Below are 25,755 nucleotides of genomic sequence, written 5' to 3'. Positions count from 1 at the left end.
CTGCTAAGACTCCTACCCTTGATATTGTACTCCTGCATCCCATTGGACTTGCCAAAATGGACGACTACACATTTATCTGGGTTGAAGTCCATCTGCCACTTCTCCGCCCAGTCTTGCATCCTATCTATGTCACACTGCAACTTCTGACATCCCTCCAGACTATCCACAACACCACCAGGTGTTGATGTTTGAGAGTTTCCCAATCTCCCATCCTGCTGCAGTCTGATATCCCTTAGTTTTCCTCTCTATCCTGTCCATGACCTCCTTGTTTATCCATGGATAGTTTTTACCCCCCGTTTCCATCTTCCTTCCTCACTGGGATATATTTTAATTGTGAGGAACTGAGAATCTCCTGAAATAACGGCCACTGTTCATTCGCTGTCCGACCTTTTAGCTTCCTGTCCACTCCACTGGGATCCGATCTGTCCTCATCCCTAAATAATCTCCTTTGGATTAATTCCAGAATACCAATGTGAGAGTCCCACTTTCTCAGCCCCAAACTGAAGTTTGAATTCTATCGTACGATGCTCACCCCTCCCTCCAGATCCTTTAACTATGAGGGGATCAATCAGCCCCCCCATTGTACAACACCCAAACCAGAGTAAGCTGCTCCCTGGTTGGTTCCATCCTCCTTGGGAGAGAGGAGAGGCTCAGAGGAGATTAGATCGAGATGTTCAAAGGGAGCTGGACAGAGGAAATCGGGAGAAACTGTTCCCACTCGGAGAAGCATCGGGAGTGAGAGGACACAGATAGAAACTGATTTGTAAAAGAAGCCAGTGTGACGTGAGGGGAAACTCTGACCCAGCGAGGGGCTGGGTTCTGGAATGTTCTGTCTGGGAGTGTGGTGGAGGCAGGATCGATCGAGGGATTCGAGAGGGAGTCGGATGGTGATTCGAATGGAAACGATGTGCAGGGAGACGGGGAAAAGGCCGGGGAATGGCACTGGGTCACCATGCTGGATTGGAGAGCCAGTACAGACACAATGGGCCGAGTGGTGTCACTCCTCAGGGATCAGTGCTGGGACCTTTGCTGTTTGTAATGTATAGAAATGATTTGGAGGAAAAGGTAACTGGTTTGATCAGTAAGTTTGCGGATGACACAAAGATTGGTGGATTTGCGGATAGCGATGAGGACCAGAGGATACAGCAGGATATAGATCAGTTGGGGACTCTCCTTTGGAGAGGGTACAGAAAAGATTTACCAGGATGTTGCCTGGTATGGAGGGCATTAGCTGTGAGGAGAGGTTGGAGAAACTTGGTTTGTTCTCACTGGAACGATGGAGATTGAGGGGAGACCTGATAGAAGTCTACAAGATTATGAGGGGCATGGACAGAGTGGATAGTCGAAGCTTTTTCCCAGGGTGGAAGAGTCAATTACTCGGGGGCACAGGTTTAAGGTGCGAGGGGCAAGGTTTAAAGGAGATGTACGAGGCAGATTTTTTACACAGAGGGGGGTGGGTGTCTGGAACTCGCTGCCGGGGGAGGGAGTGGAAGCGGATACGATAGTGAGTTTTAAGGGGCATCTGGACAAATCCATGAATAGGATGGGAATAGAGGGATACGGTCCCCGGAAGGGTCGGGGGTTTTAGTTCAGTCGGGGGCAGCACGGGTCAGTGCAGGATTGGAGGGGCCGAAGGGCCTGTTCCTGAGCTGGAATTTTCTTTGTTCTTTGAGTTCTTGCGGCTCCCAGAGGCTTTCTGTGCCGAGCAATGAGGGAAAGGACAGGGTTTGTCTGTCACTGCGTTCTTTACTGTAACCCCCGTGTCATTGTGTCTTTCAGGACTCCCCTGCCCGTCACACAGTCACTATGCCGCCTGTAGTTCCGCCTGTCCTGCCAGTTGTGCCGATACAACAGCACCATTATACTGCAGTCAGCCTTGTAGAGAGAGCTGTGAGTGCGATGATGGCTACATCCTGAGTGGGGCTGTGTGTGTGCCCCTCAGTCAGTGTGGCTGCTCGTTCCAGGGTGGTTATTACAGTAAAGGTGAGATGGTGATCCTAACAGAGAACTGCAGCAGAAAATGTACCTGCTGGAACGCCACCATGGGCATGAGGTGTGAAGATCACAGCTGCAGCCTCCATGAAGACTGCCGCCTTGTGGACGGAGTGCGGGGCTGCTACCCCAAAGAGAGGGCCACCTGCTGGGCCACAGGTGACCCCCATTATTCCACCTTTGACGGCAGAACATTTGATTTCCAGGGAACTTGTAAATACACCTTGAGTAAGTACTGCGGAGTGTCTGGGAACCTCACAATGTTCAACATTGAGGTGGAGAATGATCAGCGCAGCTCCAGCCCCGTGTCCTGGACACGTCTGGTTGAGATCCAGGTGTACGGATATCAGATCCAGCTGTCCAGGGGTCAAACTGGCAAAGTTCAGGTAAGGATCATAGAGTGGGACAGCACACAAACAGGCCCTTCAGCCCATCATATCAGTGTCCACCATCAAATACCAATCTATACTCACCCCATTTCCCAGTCCCTGGTCCACAGCTCACTGTGCCTTGGTGATTGAAGTGTTCATCCAGATGCTTCTTAACTGTTGTGAGAGTCCCTGCCTCCACCACCCTCTCAGGCAGCACCTTCCCTCCACCACCCTCTGGGTCAGAAAGCATTTCCTCAGATCCTCTCTAAACCACTTACTGCTCACCTCAAACGAACAGCCTCTAGTCTGAGACACCTCTGTAAGAAGGCTCACAACACCAGGTTAAAGTCCAACAGGTTTATTCAGTAGCAAAAATCCACTAGCATTTGGGGCTCTTCCCTTTCATCAGGTGAGTGGGAGTTCTGTTCACAAACAGGTTTGTACCAAGGCCTCCCTGTCCCTATATCCTCTGCTTTGGCCTTCCGTACGCCTGCTTCACCACTCTATCTCCCTGGGCTCCCACCTTCAGGGATCTATGGAATTGTACACCAGGGTCCCTTTGTTCCTCAACACTCACTGTGGACCCACTGTTGATGGTGTCAATCCGACTCTTATTCAACATCCCAAAATGTATCAGCTGACATTTATCAGGATTAAATTCCATCTGCCATTGCTCTGGCCAATTTCCCAGCTGATCAAAGTCAGTGTGTAGCCTCAGACTATCGTCCTGACTGTCAGCAACACTAACATCTCACTGCGGGACGCAGATTGTTGAGTTGATCTTATATTTCCGTCGGTAACTGCCTTTCTCCCTGTGTCTCCGTGGTAACAGGTCAATGGCGAGGCCTTTAATTTGCCGTTGAGATTAGGCTCTGGAAAAGTGGGCCTTTCCCAGAGTGGATCAGCGGCCTTGCTGCAGACGGATTTTGGCCTCAGTGTCTCCTATGACTGGAACCATTACGCGGTGGTGTCAGTCCCAATCACCTATTGGGGCTCTGTGTGCGGACTGTGTGGAAACCTCAACGGAGAGGCTGCTGACGATTTCCTGTCCCCCAACGGGAGCGCCTTGGCCGCTGCCTCAGCCTTTGGGAACAGCTGGAAAAGGCCAACCTCTGGCTCTGGCTGCGTGGACGACACAGGCCCCCCCAGCCCCGCCTGCACTGAAGCAGCTCACCGTGCCTACGCCTCGGAAAGTTACTGTGGGGTTCTGAGTGATGCCCAGGGGCCATTCCGCCAATGTCACTCGGTGCTGAGGCCAACAGCTTACACTGCTAACTGTGTCTTTGATCTGTGCGCATTAGCCGGAAGCCACCAGTCACTCTGTCAGGCCATTGAATCTTATGCAGACCAGTGTCAGAGGAGAGGCATCACCATCGGAGACTGGAGAAATGGCACAGGCTGTGGTAAGAAGATGTCTTTGAAAAGATCACCCTCTCACTCTCCCAAGTTTCTGTTCAATATCCTGGGCACTGGATTCACCCGTTCCAATTCTGAAAGGGGGCCGGAGCAGAGGGAGCTGGGGGGATCTGTGCAGAGATCAGTGTCGGTGGCAGGACGGGGGGGGGAGAGGGGTTAATGATGCTGATAGTATTCTGGGATTTATGAATAGGGGCACAGAGTACAAGAGGCAGGAGGTTGTGCTGAACTTATACAAGACATTAGTTAGACCTCAGCGGGAATATTGTGCACAGTTCTGGGTGCCGCGCTATAGGAAGGACGTGGAGACATTGGCAAGAGAGCAGGAGAGGTTTACAGGAATGGTTCCAGGGATGAGGATGGATTGGGGAGATTGGGACTGTTCTTGGAGAGGGGAGAGGCTGAGAGCTGATTTGATAGAACCATGGAAAATTCCAGCTCAGAAACAGGCCTTTTGGCCCTTCTTGTCTGTGCTGAACCATTTTTTGCCTAGTCCCACTGACCTGCTCTTGGACCCTATCCCTCCACACCCCTCTCATCCATGAACCCATCCAAGTTTTTCTTAAATGTTAAAAGTGACCCCGCATTTACCACTTTATCCGGCAGCTCATTCCACACTCCCACCACTCTCTGTGTGAAGAATCCCCCCCCTAATATTCCCTTTAAACTGTCCCCCCTTCACCCTTAACCCATGCCCTCTGGGTTTTTTCTCCCCTAGCCTCAGTGGAAAAAGCCTGCTTGCATTCACTCTATCGATACCCATCTCACCTTATACACCTCTATCAAATCTCCCCTCATTCTCCAGGGAATAAAGTCCTAACCTATTCAATCTCTCTCTGTAACTCAGCTTCTCAAGTCCCGGCAACATCCTCGTGAACCTTCTCCGCACTCTTTCAACCTTATTTACATCCTTCCTGTAATTAGGTGACCAAAACTCTACACAATACTCTACATTCAGCCTCACCAATGACTTATATAACCTCACCATAACACTCCAACTTTTATACTCGATACTCCGATTTATAAAGGCCAATGTACCAAAAGCACTCTTTACAACCCTATCCACCTGTGACGTCACTTTTAGGGAATTCTGTACCTGTATTCCCAGATCCCTCTGTTCTACTGCACTCTTCAGAGTCCTACCATTTACCCTGTACGTTCTACTTTGGTTTGTTGTTCCAAAGTGCGATACCTCACACTTAGAACATAGAACATTACAGCGCAGAACAGGCCCTTCGGCCCACGATGTTGCGCCGACCAGCTTTTTAAAAAAAAACACTAACCCACTAATCTAAACCAATCCCATTTCGTCCATAAACCTATCCACAGATCTCTTAAATGCCCCCAAACTAGGCGCATTTACAACTGCAGCTGGCAGGGCATTCCAGTCCCTCACCACCCTCTGGGTAAAGAACCTACCCCTGACATCCGTCCTATAACTACCCCCCCTTAATTTAAAGCCATGCCCCCTCGTGCTAGCTTTCTCCATCCTAGGAAAAAGGCTATCACTATCCACCCTGTCTAAACCTCTAATCATGTTATATGTTTCAATAAGGTCCCCTCTTAGCCGCCTTCTTTCCAGCGAAAACAACCCCAAATCTCTCAGTCTCTCCTCATAGGACCTCCCCTCCATACCAGGCAACATCCTGGTAAACCTCCTCTGCACCCTCTCCAAAGCCTCCACATCCTTCCTGTAATGTGGGGACCAGAACTGCACACAATACTCCAAGTGCGGCCGCACCAGAGTTGTGTACAGTTGCAACATGACGCTGCGACTCCTAAATTCAATCCCCCTACCAATAAACGCCAAGACACCGTATGCCTTCTTAACAACCTTATCTACTTGATTCCCAACTTTCAGGGATCTATGTACACATACACCTAGATCCCTCTGTTCATCAACACTATTCAAAGTCCTCCCGTTAGCCCTATACTCAACACATCTGTTATTCCCACCGAAATGAATTACCTCACACTTCTCCACATTAAACTCCAACTTCTCCACATTAAACTCCATTAAACTTGTCTGCATTAAATTCCATTTGCCATTTTTCAGCCCATTTTTCTAGTTGGTCTAAATCCCTCTGCAAGCTGTGAAAACCTTCCTCACTGTCCACTACACCTCCAATCTTTATATCATCAGCAAATTTGCTGATCCAATTTACCACATTATCATCCAGATCATTGATATCGATGACAAACAACAATGGACCCAACACTGATCCCTGCGGCACTCCACTCGTCACAGGCCTCCACTCAGAGAAGCAATCCTCCACAACCACTCTCTGGCTTCTTCCATTGAGCCAGTGTCTAATCCAATTTACTATCTCCCCATGTATACCCAGCGAGAGAACCTTCCTAACTAACCTCCCATGAGGGACCTTGTCAAAGGCCTTGCTGAAATCCAGGTAGACAACATCCACCGCCTTCCCTTCATCCACTTTCCTGGTGACCTCCTCGAAAATCTCTCATAGATTGGTTAAACATGACCGACCACGCACAAAGCCATGTTGACTCTCCCTAATAAGTCCCTGTCTATCCAAATATTTGTAGATCTTATCACACCTTCCAATAACTTGCCCACCACCGATGTCAAACTTACTGGACTGTAATTTCCCGGATTTCTTTTGGAACCTTTTTTAAACAACGGAACAACATGAGTCACCCTCCAATCATCCGGCACCTCCCCCGTGAATACTGACATTTTAAATATGTCTGCCAGGGCCCCTGCAAATTCAGTTGGAGGCTTGGGCAGAGAGATGGCAGATGGAGTTTAATCCAGACAAGTGTGAGGTAATGCATTTTGGAAGGTCTAATACAGATAGGAAATATACAGTAAATGGCAGAACCCTTAAGAGTATTGATAGGCAGAGGGATCTGGGTGTACAGGTACACAGGGCACTGAAAGTGACAATGCAGGTGGAGAAGGTAGTCAGGAAGGCATACGGCATGCTTGCCTTCATCGGCCAGGGCATTGAGTTTAAAAATTGGCAAGTCATGTTGCAGCTTTATAGAACCTTAATTAGGCTGCACTTGGAATATAGTGTTCAATTCTGGTCACCACACTACCAGAAGGATGTGGAGGCTTTGGAGAGGGTACAGAAAAGATTTACCAGGATGTTGCCTGGTATGGAGGGCATTAGCTGTGGGGAGAGGTTGGAGAAACTTGGTTTGTTCTCACTGGAGCGACGGAGGTTGAGGGGAGACCAGATAGAAGTCTACAAGATTATGAGAGGCATGGACAGAGTGGATAGTCAGAAGCTTTTTCCCAGGGTGGAAGAGTCAATTACTCGGGGGCACAGGTTTAAGGTGCGAGGGGCAAGGTTTAAAGGAGATGTACGAGGCAGATTTTTTACACAGAGGGGGGTGGGTGCCTGGAACTCGCTGCCGGGGGAGGGAGTGGAAGCGGATACGATAGTGAGTTTTAAGGGGTGTTTGGACAAATCCATGAATAGGATGGGAATAGAGGGATACGGTCCCCGGAAGGGGAGGGGGTTTTAGTTCAGTCGGGGGCAGCACGGGTCAGTGCAGGATTGGAGGGGCCGAAGGGCCTGTTCCTGAGCTGGAATTTTCTTTGTTCTTTGAGTTCTTGCGGCTCCCAGAGGCTTTCTGTGCCGAGCAATGAGGGAAAGGACAGGGTTTGTCTGTCACTGCGTTCTTTACTGTAACCCCCGTGTCATTGTGTCTTTCAGGACTCCCCTGCCCGTCACACAGTCACTATGCCGCCTGTAGTTCCGCCTGTCCTGCCAGTTGTGCCGATACAACAGCACCATTATACTGCAGTCAGCCTTGTAGAGAGAGCTGTGAGTGCGATGATGGCTACATCCTGAGTGGGGCTGTGTGTGTGCCCCTCAGTCAGTGTGGCTGCTCGTTCCAGGGTGGTTATTACAGTAAAGGTGAGATGGTGATCCTAACAGAGAACTGCAGCAGAAAATGTACCTGCTGGAACGCCACCATGGGCATGAGGTGTGAAGATCACAGCTGCAGCCTCCATGAAGACTGCCGCCTTGTGGACGGAGTGCGGGGCTGCTACCCCAAAGAGAGGGCCACCTGCTGGGCCACAGGTGACCCCCATTATTCCACCTTTGACGGCAGAACATTTGATTTCCAGGGAACTTGTAAATACACCTTGAGTAAGTACTGCGGAGTGTCTGGGAACCTCACAATGTTCAACATTGAGGTGGAGAATGATCAGCGCAGCTCCAGCCCCGTGTCCTGGACACGTCTGGTTGAGATCCAGGTGTACGGATATCAGATCCAGCTGTCCAGGGGTCAAACTGGCAAAGTTCAGGTAAGGATCATAGAGTGGGACAGCACACAAACAGGCCCTTCAGCCCATCATATCTGTGTCCACCATCAAATACCAATCTATACTCATCCCATTTCCCAGTCCCTGGTCCACAGCTCACTGTGCCTTGGTGATTGAAGTGTTCATCCAGATGCTTCTTAACTGTTGTGAGAGTCCCTGCCTCCACCACCCTCTCAGGCAGCACCTTCCCTCCACCACCCTCTGGGTCAGAAAGCATTTCCTCAGATCCTCTCTAAACCACTTACTGCTCACCTTAAACTAACAGCCTCTGGTCTGAGACACCTCTGTAAGAAGGCTCACAACACCAGGTTAAAGTCCAACAGGTTTATTCAGTAGCAAAAATCCACTAGCATTTGGGGCTCTTCCCTTTCATCAGGTGAGTGGGAGTTCTGTTCACAAACAGGTTTGTACCAAGGCCTCCCTGTCCCTATATCCTATGCTTTGGCCTTCCGTACGCCTGCTTCACCACTCTATCTCCCTGGGCTCCCACCTTCAGGGATCTATGGAATTGTACACCAGGGTCCCTTTGTTCCTCAACACTCACTGTGGACCCACTGTTGATGGTGTCAATCCGACTCTTATTCAACATCCCAAAATGTATCAGCTGACATTTATCAGGATTAAATTCCATCTGCCATTGCTCTGGCCAATTTCCCAGCTGATCAAAGTCAGTGTGTAGCCTCAGACTATCGTCCTGACTGTCAGCAACACTAACATCTCACTGCGGGACGCAGATTGTTGAGTTGATCTTATATTTCCGTCGGTAACTGCCTTTCTCCCTGTGTCTCCGTGGTAACAGGTCAATGGCGAGGCCTTTAATTTGCCGTTGAGATTAGGCTCTGGAAAAGTGGGCCTTTCCCAGAGTGGATCAGCGGCCTTGCTGCAGACGGATTTTGGCCTCAGTGTCTCCTATGACTGGAACCATTACGCGGTGGTGTCAGTCCCAATCACCTATTGGGGCTCTGTGTGCGGACTGTGTGGAAACCTCAACGGAGAGGCTGCTGACGATTTCCTGTCCCCCAACGGGAGCGCCTTGGCCGCTGCCTCAGCCTTTGGGAACAGCTGGAAAAGGCCAACCTCTGGCTCTGGCTGCGTGGACGACACAGGCCCCCCCAGCCCCGCCTGCACTGAAGCAGCTCACCGTGCCTACGCCTCGGAAAGTTACTGTGGGGTTCTGAGTGATGCCCAGGGGCCATTCCGCCAATGTCACTCGGTGCTGAGGCCAACAGCTTACACTGCTAACTGTGTCTTTGATCTGTGCGCATTAGCCGGAAGCCACCAGTCACTCTGTCAGGCCATTGAATCTTATGCAGACCAGTGTCAGAGGAGAGGCATCACCATCGGAGACTGGAGAAATGGCACAGGCTGTGGTAAGAAGATGTCTTTGAAAAGATCACCCTCTCACTCTCCCAAGTTTCTGTTCAATATCCTGGGCACTGGATTCACCCGTTCCAATTCTGAAAGGGGGCCGGAGCAGAGGGAGCTGGGGGGATCTGTGCAGAGATCAGTGTCGGTGGCAGGACGGGGGGAGGGAGAGGGGTTAATGATGCTGATAGTATTCTGGGATTTATGAATAGGGGCACAGAGTACAAGAGGCAGGAGGTTGTGCTGAACTTATACAAGACATTAGTTAGACCTCAGCGGGAATATTGTGCACAGTTCTGGGTGCCGCGCTATAGGAAGGACGTGGAGACATTGGCGAGAGAGCAGGAGAGGTTTACAGGAATGGTTCCAGGGATGAGGATGGATTGGGGAGATTGGGGCTGTTCTTGGAGAGAGGAGAGGCTGAGAGGAGATTAGATTGAGATTTTCTAGTTTATTGTGGTCACTGCTCCCTAAGGATTCCTTCAGTCAATTCAGCCTCATTACACATCACCCAATCCACAATTCCCTGTTCCCTAGCCGGCTCCGTCACAAGCTGCTCCATCTCTTCGACATTCCACAAATTCCTTTTCTTGGGATCTATTACCTACCTGATTTTCCCAGTCCTCCTGCATATTGAAGTCCCCCCAGGATTATTGTAACGTTGCCTTTTTTATTTGCCTTTTCTATCTCCTGATTTATTCTCTGCGCCCTCCCCCCCCACCCTGTCTCCTGCTTGGGGAGGGGGTCTGTACATAACTCCCATCAGGGTCTTTTTAACTTGGCGATTCCTCACCTCCACCCACACAGATTCTGTGCCTTCTGATCCCGTATCACTTCCTGTTATCGATTTAACTTCATTCCTTCCAAACAATTCAACCCCTCCCCCTTTGCCCGTCTCCCTGTCCTTCCGATAGGACACAGATCCTTGGATAGTTCAATCCCAGCCCCGCTCCCCTTGCAGATACGTCTCTGTGACGCCCACAACATCATACCGGCCAATTTCAATGTGCGCAACAAGCTCATTTACCTTGTTCCGTGCACTGTGTGTATTTCAGTCCAACACTCTCAGCCCTCCCTTCTCACACTGTCACCTGTTTTACTCTGCCTGAGGTCCGATTCCTGCTCCTTCAATACTCTCTGTTCTGTGATGTGATCTGGTTTTGATATTTTGCGCTGCTTTTCTTTTGTAATTCACGTTCATTCTTTTTATTCCTTTTTTAGTATCCATTTGTTGATAGAACATCACAGCCCAAACAGGCCCTTCGGCCCACAAGTTGCACCGATGATATCCCTCCCTCCCAGACCTATCTATAACCCTCAACCCCATTAAATCCCATATACTCATCCAGAAGTCTTTTAAAAGACCCCAGCGAGTTCACCTCCACCACCACTGACGGCAGCCGATTCCATTCACTCACCACCCTCTGAGTGAAAAACTTACCCCTAACATCACTTCTGTACTTTCTTCCCCGCACCTTAAATCTGTGTCCTCTCGTAGCGACCATTTCAACCCTGGGAAATAGCCTCTGAGAATCCACCCTATCTATACCTCTCAACATCTTATAAAACTCTATCAGGTCGCCTCTCAACCTTCGTCTCCCCAGGGAGAAGAGTCCCAGCTCCCTCAACCTATCTTCATAAGACATGCCTCCCAGTCCAGGCAACATCCTTGTAAATCTCCTCTGCACCCTCTCAATAGCTTCCACATCCTTCCTGTAGTGAGGCGACCAGAACTGCGCACAGTACTCCAAGTGAGGTCTGACAAGGGTCTTATAAAGTTGCAGCATTACCTCCCGACTCCTAAACTCAATCCCTCGATTAATGAAGGCCAGTACACCATACGCCTTCTTGACCACATCCTCCACCTGTGAGGCCGATTGAAGAGTCCTGTGGACCCGGACCCCAAGATCCTTCTGCTCTTCAACACTACTAAGACTCCTGCCCTTGATAGTGTACTCGTTCATCCCGTTGGTCCTGCCAAAATGGACGACTACACATTTATCCGGGTTGAAGTCCACCTGCCACTTCTCCGCCCAGTCCTGCATCCTATTTATGTCACACTGCAACTCCTGACATCCCTCCAGACCATCCACAACACCACCAGGTGTTGATGTTTGAGAGTTTCCCAATCTCCCATCCTGCTGCTGCCCTTTGCAGTCTGATATCCCTTAGTTTTCCTCTCTATCCTGTCCATGACCTCCTTGTTTATCCATGGATAGTTTTTACCCCCCGTTTCCATCTTCCTTCCTCACTGGGATATATTTTAATTGTGAGGAATTCAGAATCTCCTGAAACAACGGCCACTGTTCATTCGCTGTCCGACCTTTTAGCTTCCTGTCCACTCCACTGGGATCCGATCTGTCCTCATCCCTAAATAATCTCCTTTGGATTAATTCCAGAATACCAGTGTGAGAGTCCCACTTTCTCAGCCCCAAACTGAAGTTTGAATTCTATCGTACGATGCTCACCCCTCCCTCCAGATCCTTTAACTATGAGGGGATCAATCAGCCCCCCCATTGTACAACACCCAAACCAGAGTAAGCTGCTCCCTGGTTGGTTCCATCCTCCTTGGGAGAGAGGACAGGCTCAGAGGAGATTAGATCCAGATGTTCAAAGGGAGCTGGACAGAGGAAATCGGGAGAAACTGTTCCCACTCGGAGAAGCATCGGGAGTGAGAGGACACAGATAGAAACTGATTTGTAAAAGAAGCCAGTGTGATGTGAGGGGAAACTCTGACCCAGCGAGGGGCTGGGTTCTGGAATGTTCTGTCTGGGAGTGTGGTGGAGGCAGGATCGATTGAGGGATTCGAGAGGGAGTCGGATGGTGATTCGAATGGAAACGATGTGCAGGGAGACGGGGGAAAGGCCGGGGAATGGCACTGGGTCACCATGCTGGATTGGAGAGCCAGTACAGACACAATGGGCCGAATGGTGTCACTCCTCAGGGATCAGTGCTGGGACCTTTGCTGTTTGTAATATATAGAAATGATTTGGAGGAAAAGGTAACTGGTTTGATCAGTAAGTTTGCAGATGACACAAAGGTCGGTGGATTTGCGGATAGCAATGAGGACCATCAGAGGATACAGCAGGATATAGATCAGTTGGAGACTCTCCTTTGGAGAGGGTACAGAAAAGATTTACCAGGATGTTGCCTGGTATGGAGGGCATTAGCTATGAGGAGAGGTTGGAGAAACTTGGTTTGTTCTCACTGGAGCGACGGAGGTTGAGGGGAGACCTGATAGAAGTCTACAAGATTATGAGGGGCACGGACAGAGTGGATAGTCAGAAGCTTTTTCCCAGGATGGAAGAGTCAATTACTCGGGGACACAGGTTTAAGGTGCGAGGGGCAAGGTTTAAAGGAGATGTACGAGGCAGATTTTTTACACAGAGGGGGGTGGGTGTCTGGAACTCGCTGCCGGGGGAGGGAGTGGAAGCGGATACGATAGTGAGTTTTAAGGGGCGTTTGGACAAATCCATGAATAGGATGGGAATAGAGGGATACGGACCCCAGAAGGGGAGGGGGTTTTAGTTCAGTCGGAGGCAGCACGGGTCAGTGCAGGATTGGAGGGGCCGAAGGGCCTGTTCCTGAGCTGGAATTTTCTTTGTTCTTTGAGTTCTTGCGGCTCCCAGAGGCTTTCTGTGCCGAGCAATGAGGGAAAGGACAGGGTTTGTCTGTCACTGCGTTCTTTACTGTAACCCCCGTGTCATTGTGTCTTTCAGGACTCCCCTGCCCGTCACACAGTCACTATGCCGCCTGTAGTTCCGCCTGTCCTGCCAGTTGTGCTGATACAACAGCACCATTATACTGCAGTCAGCCTTGTAGAGAGAGCTGTGAGTGCGATGATGGCTACATCCTGAGTGGGGCTGTGTGTGTGCCCCTCAGTCAGTGTGGCTGCTCGTTCCAGGGTGGTTATTACAGTAAAGGTGAGATGGTGATCCTAACAGAGAACTGCAGCAGAAAATGTACCTGCTGGAACGCCACCATGGGCATGAGGTGTGAAGATCACAGCTGCAGCCTCCATGAAGACTGCCGCCTTGTGGACGGAGTGCGGGGCTGCTACCCCAAAGAGAGGGCCACCTGCTGGGCCACAGGTGACCCCCATTATTCCACCTTTGACGGCAGAACATTTGATTTCCAGGGAACTTGTAAATACACCTTGAGTAAGTACTGCGGAGTGTCTGGGAACCTCACAATGTTCAACATTGAGGTGGAGAATGATCAGCGCAGCTCCAGCCCCGTGTCCTGGACACGTCTGGTTGAGATCCAGGTGTACGGATATCAGATCCAGCTGTCCAGGGGTCAAACTGGCAAAGTTCAGGTAAGGATCATAGAGTGGGACAGCACACAAACAGGCCCTTCAGCCCATCATATCTGTGTCCACCATCAAATACCAATCTATACTCATCCCATTTCCCAGTCCCTGGTCCACAGCTCACTGTGCCTTGGTGATTGAAGTGTTCATCCAGATGCTTCTTAACTGTTGTGAGAGTCCCTGCCTCCACCACCCTCTCAGGCAGCACCTTCCCTCCACCACCCTCTGGGTCAGAAAGCATTTCCTCAGATCCTCTCTAAACCACTTACTGCTCACCTTAAACTAACAGCCTCTAGTCTGAGACACCTCTGTAAGAAGGCTCACAACACCAGGTTAAAGTCCAACAGGTTTATTCAGTAGCAAAAATCCACTAGCATTTGGGGCTCTTCCCTTTCATCAGGTGAGTGGGAGTTCTGTTCACAAACAGGTTTGTACCAAGGCCTCCCTGTCCCTATATCCTCTGCTTTGGCCTTCCGTACGCCTGCTTCACCACTCTATCTCCCTGGGCTCCCACCTTCAGGGATCTATGGAATTGTACACCAGGGTCCCTTTGTTCCCCAACACTCACTGTGGACCCACTGTTGATGGTGTCAATCCGACCCTTATTCAACATCCCAAAATGTATCAGCTGACATTTATCAGGATTAAATTCCATCTGCCATTGCTCTGGCCAATTTCCCAGCTGATCAAAGTCAGTGTGTAGCCTCAGACTATCGTCCTGACTGTCAGCAACACTAACATCTCACTGCGGGACGCAGATTGTTGAGTTGATCTTATATTTCCGTCGGTAACTGCCTTTCTCCCTGTGTCTCCGTGGTAACAGGTCAATGGCGAGGCCTTTAATTTGCCGTTGAGATTAGGCTCTGGAAAAGTGGGCCTTTCCCAGAGTGGATCAGCGGCCTTGCTGCAGACGGATTTTGGCCTCAGTGTCTCCTATGACTGGAACCATTACGCGGTGGTGTCAGTCCCAATCACCTATTGGGGCTCTGTGTGCGGACTGTGTGGAAACCTCAACGGAGAGGCTGCTGACGATTTCCTGTCCCCCAACGGGAGCGCCTTGGCCGCTGCCTCAGCCTTTGGGAACAGCTGGAAAAGGCCAACCTCTGGCTCTGGCTGCGTGGACGACACAGGCCCCCCCAGCCCCGCCTGCACTGAAGCAGCTCACCGTGCCTACGCCTCGGAAAGTTACTGTGGGGTTCTGAGTGATGCCCAGGGGCCATTCCGCCAATGTCACTCGGTGCTGAGGCCAACAGCTTACACTGCTAACTGTGTCTTTGATCTGTGCGCATTAGCCGGAAGCCACCAGTCACTCTGTCAGGCCATTGAATCTTATGCAGACCAGTGTCAGAGGAGAGGCATCACCATCGGAGACTGGAGAAATGGCACAGGCTGTGGTAAGAAGATGTCTTTGAAAAGATCACCCTCTCACTCTCCCAAGTTTCTGTTCAATATCCTGGGCACTGGATTCACCCGTTCCAATTCTGAAAGGGGGCCGGAGCAGAGGGAGCTGGGGGGATCTGTGCAGAGATCAGTGTCGGTGGCAGGACGGGGGGAGGGAGAGGGGTTAATGATGCTGATAGTATTCTGGGATTTATGAATGGGGGCACAGAGTACAAGAGGCAGGAGGTTGTGCTGAACTTATACAAGACATTAGTTAGACCTCAGCGGGAATATTGTGCACAGTTCTGGGTGCCGCGCTATAGGAAGGACGTGGAGACATTGGCGAGAGAGCAGGAGAGGTTTACAGGAATGGTTCCAGGGATGAGGATGGATTGGGGAGATTGGGACTGTTCCCCATTTAAGAATCATGAGAGACCTGAGATATAGAACATAGATGTTGCGCCGACCAGTTAAAAAAAAACAACAACAATGACCCACTAACCTAAACCAATCCCTTTTCGTCCATAAACCTATCCACAGACCTCTTAAACGCCCCCAAACTAGGCGCATTTACAACTGCAGCAGGCAGGGCATTCCAGTCCCTCACCACCCTCTGGGTAAAGAACCTACCCCTGACATCCGTCCTATAACTAACCCCCTTAGTTTAAAGCCATGCCCCCTCGTGCTAGATTTTTCCATCAGAGGAAAAAGGCTATCACTATCCACCCTATCTAAACCTCTAATCATCTTATATGTTTCAATAAGATCCCCTCTTAGCCACCTTCTTTCCAGCGAAAACAACGCCAAATCCCTCAGCCTCTCCTCATAGGACCTCCCCTCCATACCAGGCAACATCCTGGTAAACCTCCTCTGCACCCTCTCCAAAGCCTCCACATCCTTCCTGTAATGTGGGGACCAGAATTAGACCATTTGGCCCATCGAGTCCACTCCGTCATTCTATCATGGCTGATACACCCCTCCCCCCCATTTTCCTGCCTTCTCCCCATAACCCTTCACCCCGTTCCCAATTAAACATCTGTCTAACTCCCCCTTTAATTTACTCACTGTCCCTGCACCCACCCCACTCTGGGGGGGAGTGAATTCCACAGATTCACAACCCTTTGGGAGAGGTCGTTTCCCTGTTTGAAATTTGCTGCCCCTTATCCTCAGACTGACCTCTTGTCCTAGAATGTCCCACAGGGGGAAGAATCCACTCCACCTCTACTTTATCCAAACCTTTTATCATCTTATATACCTCAATCTGATCTCCCCTCATTCTTCTACATTCCAGCAAGTATCGGCCTAAACTGTTCAATCTCTCTTCATACGACAACCCCCTCATCTCTGGAATCAATCGAGTGAACCTCCTCTGAACTGCCTCCAATGTCACTCCATCTTTCCTCAAATACAGGGAACCAAACTGTGCACAACACTCCCCGTGCAGCCTCACCGACACTCTGTATTGTTCCAGCAACACTTCCTCACCTTTATATTCTATTCCTTTAGCTAGAAACGCCAACACTCCATTCACTTTCTTTTAGTATCTGCTGTCCCACGTTAGTTTCCGGTGATTCATGAACAAGGACACCCAGATCCCTCTGCACCGGAGCATCCCGAAGTCTCTCCACATTTAGATAATAAGTCAATTTCCTATTTTTCTTTCCAAAATGCACCATCACACACTTATCCACATTAAACTCTATCTGCCACATTTTTACCCACTCTCCTAACCTATCCATATCCGTTTGTAAGGTTCTTATTTCCTCATTGCAGCTTACTGTCCCGCCTATTTTTGTGCCATAGAAATCCTACAGTACAGAAAGAGGCCCTTCGGCCCATTGAGTCTGCGCTGACCACAATCCCACCCAGGCCCTACCCCTATATCCTAACCTATTTTACCCACTAACCCCTCGAACCTACACACCTCAGGAGACTAAGAGGCAATTTAGCCTGGACAATCGACCTAACCCGCACACCTTTGGACTGTGGGAGAAAACTGGAGCACTTGGAGGAAACCCACGCAGACACGGGGAGAATGTGCAAACTCCATATAGACAGTGACCCAAGCCGGGAATCACTGTGTGACCATGCCACCTGTATCATCTGCTAATCTGGCTACAGAGCATCTATCCCTGTATCCAAGTCACTAACATCGATTGTACAGAGCTGGGGCACAAGGACCAAACCCTGCGATCCCACTAGTTACTTCCTGCCCTCCAGAAAAAAAAACATTTATCCCAACTCTCTGTCTTCTGTCCATCAGCCAATCACCTGTCCAAGATAATAAACCACCCCTAACCCCATGTGATCTAACCTTGTGAATTCACCTTCTGTGCAGCATCTTATCAAACTCCTTCCGAAACTCCAGATGTATTACATCTACAGGACCCCCACTCTCCACCTTGTTACATCCTCAAAGAAACCTTGCTAATTAGTCAAACATGATTGGCCTTTCATAAACCCATGCTGACTCTGATGGATAAGGTTCTGACTTTCCAAATGTCCCGATATCACTTCGCCCATAATTGATTCAAACATTTTCCCAACAACAGATGTTAAACTACCTGCTCTGTAATTCCCCACATTGTCCCTCCCTCCCTTTTTGAATAAGGGTGTTACATTTGTACATTATCAATCCACTGGAACCTTTCCCGTGTCCAGGGAATTTTGGAATATTATAACCAATGAATCCTCTATCTCTGCTCCCACTTCCTTTAATTCCCTCAGATGTCAGCCATCTGGCCCAGGGGACTTATCTGCCCTCAATCCCAATAGTTTGCTGAGTACCTTTTTCCTATCGATGATGATTGTTTGAAGTTCTACCCTTTCTATTGCCTCTGACTTGCCGGTTCCTATAGGAATGGTACAAATGTCCTCCACGGTGAAAACTGAGGCAAAGGATTGATTTAATATCTCCCCATTTCATTGTTCCTCAGGATTAACTCTCCAGCATCATCTTCCGAGGGACTAGAACTCACCCCAGTGACTCTCTTCCCTTTTATAAACCGAGAGAAGCTTTTACTATCCTTCTTGCTATTTTGCGCTGGATTTCTTTTGTAATTTACCTTTCCTCTTTTTATTCCTTTTTTAGTATTCCTTTCTTGATATTTGAGAGTTTCCCAATCTCCCATCCTGCTGCTGCCCTTTGCTGTATGATATCCCTTAGTTTTTCTCTCTATCTTGTCCATGACCTCAAAGAACATCCCAGCACGGGAAACAGGCCCTTCGGCCCAACGAGCCCGCGCCACCGCATCCTCCCACCTACCCTGCCCTGTGTGTATGTGAGTGGAACCCCTAATGTAGCCAGATTCAGGGGAGAATAGCGTAGGGTCAATTTGTTACACCAATCAGCCTAAAAGCACATCTTTGGGGTGTGGGAGGAAACCGGAGCGCCCGGAGGAAACCCACGCAGACACGGGGAGAATGCGCAAACTCCCACAGACTCAGGCCCAAATCCATGTATCTGCACAGCTAGCAGTGCTAGTCACTGAGCTGTTGCGGTGCCCATCTGCTGGTCCAGGATTAAGCACACACATCGACACGAAGTACTAGGCCACTCCCGGAACCTCCAAGAGCAGCCCACGCACGACCCACCGTGTGCATGCCCCTCATTTGACAACAAGGTGGACCGACACCTGCGGAATAAAAAGACAATACGTTAACATATAAAACTACATTTCCGGTATCGTCCCGAGGCTCTGACCCTATTTAATACCCTCTACTATAACCCTCCATCCTTGTTTCGCTCATGTGTCTAAGTAAACCTTAAACAAGTCCAACGTGCCTGCCTCCACCACCCTACTCAGTAGTGCGTTCCATACCCCCACGACCCTCTGCGTGAAAAACCTTCCTCTCATATCCAAATTGTACTTCTCCCCCCTCACCCTTAGATCGTGACCTCTCGTAATTGTCCCCAATCTAGGGAAAAGCCTACCACTGTTCACTCTTTCTATACCCTTCAGTATCTTATATACCTCTATCAGATCCTCCCTTAATCTCCGTCTTTCTAAGGAGAAGAGCCCCAGTTTCTCCAACCTTTCCTCGTAACTCAGTCCTTCCATGCCAGGCATCATCCTGGTAAACCTCCTCTGCACCCTCTCCAGGGTCTCCACGTCCTTCCGGTAGTAAGGTGACCAGAACTGGACGCAGTACTCCAAATGCGGTCTAACCAACGTTCTGTACAACTGAAGCATTAGACGGCAGCTCTTATACTCTATACCCCTTCCTATAAAGGCTAGCATTCCATAAGCTTTCTTCACAACCTTCTCCACCTGTGTCGACACCTTCAGAGAGTTGTGAACCTGCACTCCCAGGTCCCTCTGTATCTCTATACTCTTAATCGGTCTACCTTTTATCACATAGCTCCTCCCTGCATTATTCCTTCCAAAATGCATCACCTCGCATTTGTCAGGATTAAATTCCATCTGCCATCTATCTGCCCAATGTACCAACCTATCTATATCCTGCTGTGTCACCTGACAGTCCTCCTCAGTATCTGCCAATCCTGCCATCTTGGTGTCATCTGCAAACTTGCTGATCACACCACATACGCCCTGTTCCAAGTCGTTTATATATACTACAAAGAGGAGAGGTCCCAGTACTGAGCCCTGCGGCACACCACTGGTGACTGGCCTCCAGCCAGAAAAGGTCCCCTCGACAACTACCCTCTGTCTCAAACCTCCTTGTTTATCCATGGATAGTTTTTACCCCCCGTTCCCATCTTCCTTCCTCACTGGGATATATTTTAATTGTGAGGAACTGAGAATCTCCTGAAATAACGGCCACTGTTCATTCGCTGTCCGACCTTTTAGCTTCCTGTCCACTCCACTGGGATCAAATCTGTCCTCATCCCTAAATAATCTCCTTTGATTAATGAGTTTGTGGACGACACAAAGGTTGGTGGATTTGCAGATAGCGATGAGGACCATCAGAGGATACAGCAGGATATAGATCAGTTCGGGACTTGGGCAGAGAGGTAGCAGATGGAGTTTAATCCAGACAAATGTGAGGTAATGCATTTTGGAAGGTCTAATACAGATACGAAATATACAGTAACTGGCAGAACCCTTAAGAGTATTGATAGGCAGAGGGATCTGGGTGTACAGGTACACAGGGCACTGAAGGTGGCAATGCAGGTGGAGAAGGTAGTCAAGAAGGCATACGGCATGCTTGCCTTCATCGGCCGGGGCATTGAGTTTAAAAATTGGCAAGTCATGTTGCAGCTTTATAGAACCTTAGTTAGGCTGCACTTGGAATATAGTGTTCAATTCTGGTCGCCACACTACCAGAAGGATGTGGAGGCTTTGGAGAGGGGACAGAAAAGATTTACCAGGATGTTGCCCCTGGTATGGAGGGCATTAGCTATGAGGAGAGGTTGGAGAAACTTGGTTTGTTCTCACTGGAGCGATGGAGGTTGAGGGGAGACCTGATAGAAGTCTACAAGATTATGAGGGGCACGGACAGAGTGGATAGTCAGAAGCTTTTTCCCCAGGGTGGAAGAGCCAATTACTCGGGGACACAGGTTTAAGGTGCGAGGGACAAGGTTTAAAGGAGATGTACGAGGCAGATTTTTTACACAGAGGGGGGTGGGTGCCTGGAACTCGCTGCCGGGGGAGGGAGTGGAAGCGGATACGATAGTGAGTTTTAAGGGGCGTTTGGACAAATCCATGAATAGGATGGGAATAGAGGGATACGGACCCCGGAAGGGGAGGGGGTTTTAGTTCAGTCGGGGGCAGCACGGGTCAGTGCAGGATTGGAGGGGCCAAAGGGCCTGTTCCTGAGCTGGAATTTTCTTTGTTCTTTGAGTTCTTGCGGCTCCCAGAGGCTTTCTGTGCCGAGCAATGAGGGAAAGGACAGGGTTTGTCTGTCACTGCGTTCTTTACTGTAACCCCCGTGTCATTGTGTCTTTCAGGACTCCCCTGCCCGTCACACAGTCACTATGCCGCCTGTAGTTCCGCCTGTCCTGCCAGTTGTGCCGATACAACAGCACCATTATACTGCAGTCAGCCTTGTAGAGAGAGCTGTGAGTGCGATGATGGCTACATCCTGAGTGGGGCTGTGTGTGTGCCCCTCAGTCAGTGTGGCTGCTCGTTCCAGGGTGGTTATTACAGTAAAGGTGAGATGGTGATCCTAACAGAGAACTGCAGCAGAAAATGTACCTGCTGGAACGCCACCATGGGCATGAGGTGTGAAGATCACAGCTGCAGCCTCCATGAAGACTGCCGCCTTGTGGACGGAGTGCGGGGCTGCTACCCCAAAGAGAGGGCCACCTGCTGGGCCACAGGTGACCCCCATTATTCCACCTTTGACGGCAGAACATTTGATTTCCAGGGAACTTGTAAATACACCTTGAGTAAGTACTGCGGAGTGTCTGGGAACCTCACAATGTTCAACATTGAGGTGGAGAACGATCAGCGCAGCTCCAGCCCCGTGTCCTGGACACGTCTGGTTGAGATCCAGGTGTACGGATATCAGATCCAGCTGTCCAGGGGTCAAACTGGCAAAGTTCAGGTAAGGATCATAGAGTGGGACAGCACACAAACAGGCCCTTCAGCCCATCATATCAGTGTCCACCATCAAATACCAATCTATACTCATCCCATTTCCCAGTCCCTGGTCCACAGCTCACTGTGCCTTGGTGATTGAAGTGTTCATCCAGATGCTTCTTAACTGTTGTGAGAGTCCCTGCCTCCACCACCCTCTCAGGCAGCACCTTCCCTCCACCACCCTCTGGGTCAGAAACCATTTCCTCAGATCCTCTCTCAACCACTTACTGCTCACCTTAAACTAACAGCCTCTGGTCTGAGACACCTCTGTAAGAAGGCTCACAACACCAGGTTAAAGTCCAACAGGTTTATTCAGTAGCAAAAATCCACTAGCATTTGGGGCTCTTCCCTTTCATCAGGTGAGTGGGAGTTCTGTTCACAAACAGGTTTGTACCAAGGCCTCCCTGTCCCTATATCCTCTGCTTTGGCCTTCCGTACGCCTGCTTCACCACTCTATCTCCCTGGGCTCCCACCTTCAGGGATCTATGGAATTGTACACCAGGGTCCCTTTGTTCCTCAACACTCACTGTGGACCCACTGTTGATGGTGTCAATCCGACCCTTATTCAACAAGATTGGAAAACGGCTAATGTTACGCCGTTGTTTAAGAAGGGTGCCAGGCAAAAGGCGGGGAATTATAGGCCGGTTAGTTTAACGTCTGTGGTAGGTAAAATGTTAGAATCCGTCATTAAGGAGGAAATAGCGAGGCATCTTGAAGGGAATTGCTTGATAGGGCGGACGCAACACGGTTTCATTAAAGGGAAGTCGTGTCTGACAAATTTACTGGAGTTCTATGAGGATGTGTCTAGGGCAGTGGATAGAGGAGAGCCGGTGGATGTGGTCTTTCTGGATTTTCAGAAGGCGTTTGACAAGGTACCTCACAAGAGGTTATTGCAGAAGGTCAGGGGACATGGAGTTGGGGGTAGGGTGTTAGCGTGGATAGAGGATTGGTTGTCAAATAGGAGGCAGAGAGTGGGGGTCAATGGGTGCTATTCGGATTGGCGGTTGGTGACTAGTGGGGTGCCCCAGGGGTCGGTGCTGGGGCCTCAGCTATTTACCATTTATATAGATGATCTGGAGGAGGGAACCGAGTGCAGGGTGTCGAAATTTGCTGATGACACCAAGATTGGGGGAAAGGCAAATTGTGCGGAGGGTGTGGAGAGTCTGCAGAAGGATCTAGATAGGCTGGGCGAATGGGCCAGGAAATGGCAAATGGAATTTAATGTTGGCAAGTGTGAGGTGGTCCACTTTGGTAGGAAGAATGGTAGGAAGGACTATTACTTACGTGGCGAAAAACTGCAGCAGGCGACGGTGCAGAGGGACCTCGGGGTCCTTGTGCATGAGTCGCAAAAACCCAGCTTGCAGGTGCAGCAGGTGGTCAGGAAGGCGAATGGGATGCTGGCCTTCATAGCGAGGGGGATTGAATAGAAAAGTAGGGAGGTCTTGCTGCAGCTGTATAGGGCATTGGTGAGGCCGCAGCTGGAGTACTGTGTGCAGTTTTGGGCGCCGCACCTGCGCAAGGATATTTTGGCCCTGGAGGGAGTGCAGAGGAGGTTTACTAGGCTGATACCAGAGTTGAGGGGATTGAGCTATGAGGAGAGGCTGAATAAACTAGGCTTGTACTCGTTAGAGTTTAGAAGAATGAGGGGAGATCTCATTGAGACGTATAAGATGATGAATGGGATGGATAGGATAGAGGTGGAGAGACTCTTCCCGCTCAAAAAAGACAGTAGGACTAGGGGGCACAGCCTCAAGATAAAGGGGAGGCGGTTTAGAACGGAGTTGAGGAGGAACTTCTTCACTCAAAGGGTGGTGAATCTCTGGAATTCTCTGCCCGTTGAAGTGGTGGAGGCTACCTCGCTAAATATTTTTAAGAAGCGGGTTGATGGGTTCTTGATAAGAGAGGGGATTAAGGGTTATGGGGAGAGGGCGGGAAAGTGGAACTGAGCCACGAAAGATCAGCCATGATCTTATTGAATGGCGGGGCAGGCTCGAAGGGCTAGATGGCCTACTCCTGCTCCTATTTCTTATGTTCTTATGTTCTTATGTTCTTATCCCAAAATGTATCAGCTGACATTTATCAGGATTAAATTCCATCTGCCATTGCTCTGGCCAATTTCCCAGCTGATCAAAGTCAGTGTGTAGCCTCAGACTATCGTCCTGACTGTCAGCAACACTAACATCTCACTGCGGGACGCAGATTGTTGAGTTGATCTTATATTTCCGTCGGTAACTGCCTTTCTCCCTGTGTCTCCGTGGTAACAGGTCAATGGTGAGGCCTTTAATTTGCCGTTGAGATTAGGCTCTGGAAAAGTGGGCCTTTCCCAGAGTGGATCAGCGGCCTTGCTGCAGACGGATTTTGGCCTCAGTGTCTCCTATGACTGGAACCATTACGCGGTGGTGTCAGTCCCAATCACCTATTGGGGCTCTGTGTGCGGACTGTGTGGAAACCTCAACGGAGAGGCTGCTGACGATTTCCTGTCCCCCAACGGGAGCGCCTTGGCCGCTGCCTCAGCCTTTGGGAACAGCTGGAAAAGGCCAACCTCTGGCTCTGGCTGCGTGGACGACACAGGCCCCCCCAGCCCCGCCTGCACTGAAGCAGCTCACCGTGCCTACGCCTCGGAAAGTTACTGTGGGGTTCTGAGTGATGCCCAGGGGCCATTCCGCCAATGTCACTCGGTGCTGAGGCCAACAGCTTACACTGCTAACTGTGTCTTTGATCTGTGCGCATTAGCCGGAAGCCACCAGTCACTCTGTCAGGCCATTGAATCTTATGCAGACCAGTGTCAGAGGAGAGGCATCACCATCGGAGACTGGAGAAATGGCACAGGCTGTGGTAAGAAGATGTCTTTGAAAAGATCACCCTCTCACTCTCCCAAGTTTCTGTTCAATATCCTGGGCACTGGATTCACCCGTTCCAATTCTGAAAGGGGGCCGGAGCAGAGGGAGCTGGGGGGATCTGTGCAGAGATCAGTGTCGGTGGCAGGACGGGGGGAGGGAGAGGGGTTAATGATGCTGATAGTATTCTGGGATTTATGAATAGGGGCACAGAGTACAAGAGGCAGGAGGTTGTGCTGAACTTATACAAGACATTAGTTAGACCTCAGCGGGAATATTGTGCACAGTTCTGGGTGCCGCGCTATAGGAAGGACGTGGAGACATTGGCGAGAGAGCAGGAGAGGTTTACAGGAATGATTCCAGGGATGAGGATGGATTGGGGAGATTGGGACTGTTCCCCATTTAAGAATCATGAGAGACCTGAGATATGAGAGCAGAATTAGACCGTTTGGCCCATCGAGTCCACTCCGTCATACTATCATGGCTGATACACTCCTCCCCCCCATTTTCCTGCCCTCTCCCCATAACCCTTCACCCCGTTCCCAATTAAACATCTGTCTAACTCCCCCTTTAATTTACTCACTGTCCCTGCACCCACCCCACTCTGGGGGGAGTGAATTCCACAGATTCACAACCCTTTGGGAGAGGTCGTTTCCCTGTTTGAAATTTGCTGCCCCTTATCCTCAGACTGACCTCTTGTCCTAGAATGTCCCACAGGAGGAAGAATCCACTCCACCTCTACTTTATCCAAACCTTTTATCATCTTATATACCTCAATCTGATCTCCCCTCATTCTTCTACATTCCAGCAAGTATCGGCCTAAACTGTTCAATCTCTCTTCATACGACAACCCCCTCATCTCTGGAATCAATCGAGTGAACCTCCTCTGAACTGCCTCCAATGTCACTCCATCTTTCCTCAAATACAGGGAACCAAACTGTGCACAACACTCCCCGTGCAGCCTCACCGACGCTCTGTATTGTTCCAGCAACACTTCCTCACCTTTATATTCTATTCCTTTAGCTAGAAATGCCAACACTCCATTCACTTTCTTTTATTATCTGCTGTCCCACGTTAGTTTCCGGTGATTCATGAACAAGGACATCCAGATCCCTCTGCACCGGAGCATCCCGAAGTCTCTCCACATTTAGATAATAAGTCAATTTCCTATTTTTCTTTCCAAAATGCACCATCACACACTTATCCACATTAAACTCTATCTGCCACA

The 25,755-nt window shown here is 49.8% G+C and overlaps 3 protein-coding genes across 3 annotated transcripts in view; all 3 read left to right on the top strand.

Annotated features, from left to right (window-relative positions):
- The window catches only part of LOC145339664 (alpha-tectorin-like), a gene marked incomplete at its 5' end in the record, with an annotated part of 33,782 nt that extends 31,269 nt beyond the window's left edge, over positions 1-2,513 (top strand). The window contains one exon of the mRNA XM_080184178.1: positions 1,780-2,513. Coding sequence (XP_080040304.1) covers positions 1,780-2,513 — 734 coding nt within the window. The remainder of the gene's footprint in view (positions 1-1,779) is intronic.
- A 478-nt stretch (positions 2,514-2,991) lies between these two features.
- Positions 2,992-8,331, top strand: LOC145339663 (alpha-tectorin-like). The gene is made up of 3 exons (XM_080184177.1): positions 2,992-3,063; positions 3,196-3,766; positions 7,472-8,331. The coding sequence occupies exons 1-3, from the start codon at positions 2,992-2,994 to the stop codon at positions 8,203-8,205; spliced, it is 1,377 nt and encodes a 458-aa protein (XP_080040303.1). The 3' UTR covers positions 8,206-8,331.
- Positions 8,332-13,381: 5,050 nt separating this feature from the next.
- The window catches only part of LOC145339665 (IgGFc-binding protein-like), a 41,768-nt gene continuing 29,394 nt past the window's right edge, over positions 13,382-25,755 (top strand). The window contains exons 1-4 of the mRNA XM_080184179.1: positions 13,382-13,771; positions 14,589-15,159; positions 21,057-21,655; positions 23,955-24,525. Of these exons, the coding sequence (XP_080040305.1) occupies positions 13,382-13,771; positions 14,589-15,159; positions 21,057-21,655; positions 23,955-24,525 (2,131 nt within the window). The remainder of the gene's footprint in view (positions 13,772-14,588; positions 15,160-21,056; positions 21,656-23,954; positions 24,526-25,755) is intronic.

This window comes from Carcharhinus amblyrhynchos, unplaced genomic scaffold (assembly GCF_965287045.1).
Source record: "Carcharhinus amblyrhynchos unplaced genomic scaffold, sCarAmb.v2.hapA scaffold_596, whole genome shotgun sequence".
Taxonomy (NCBI): Eukaryota; Metazoa; Chordata; class Chondrichthyes; order Carcharhiniformes; family Carcharhinidae; genus Carcharhinus; species Carcharhinus amblyrhynchos.
The sequence above is the reverse complement of the archived record's forward strand: the minus strand, read 5'-3'. Positions and strand labels throughout refer to the sequence as shown.

Coding starts and splice junctions, on each gene's coding strand:
- LOC145339663 (XM_080184177.1), top strand. CDS start 2,992: ATGTATCAGCTGACATTTATCAGGATTAAATTCCATCTGCCATTGCTC. Junction 3,064..3,195: donor CAATTTCCCAGCTGATCAAA/GTCAGTGTGTAG, acceptor CCGTGGTAACAG/GTCAATGGCGAGGCCTTTAA. Junction 3,767..7,471: donor GAGAAATGGCACAGGCTGTG/GTAAGAAGATGT, acceptor TGTGTCTTTCAG/GACTCCCCTGCCCGTCACAC.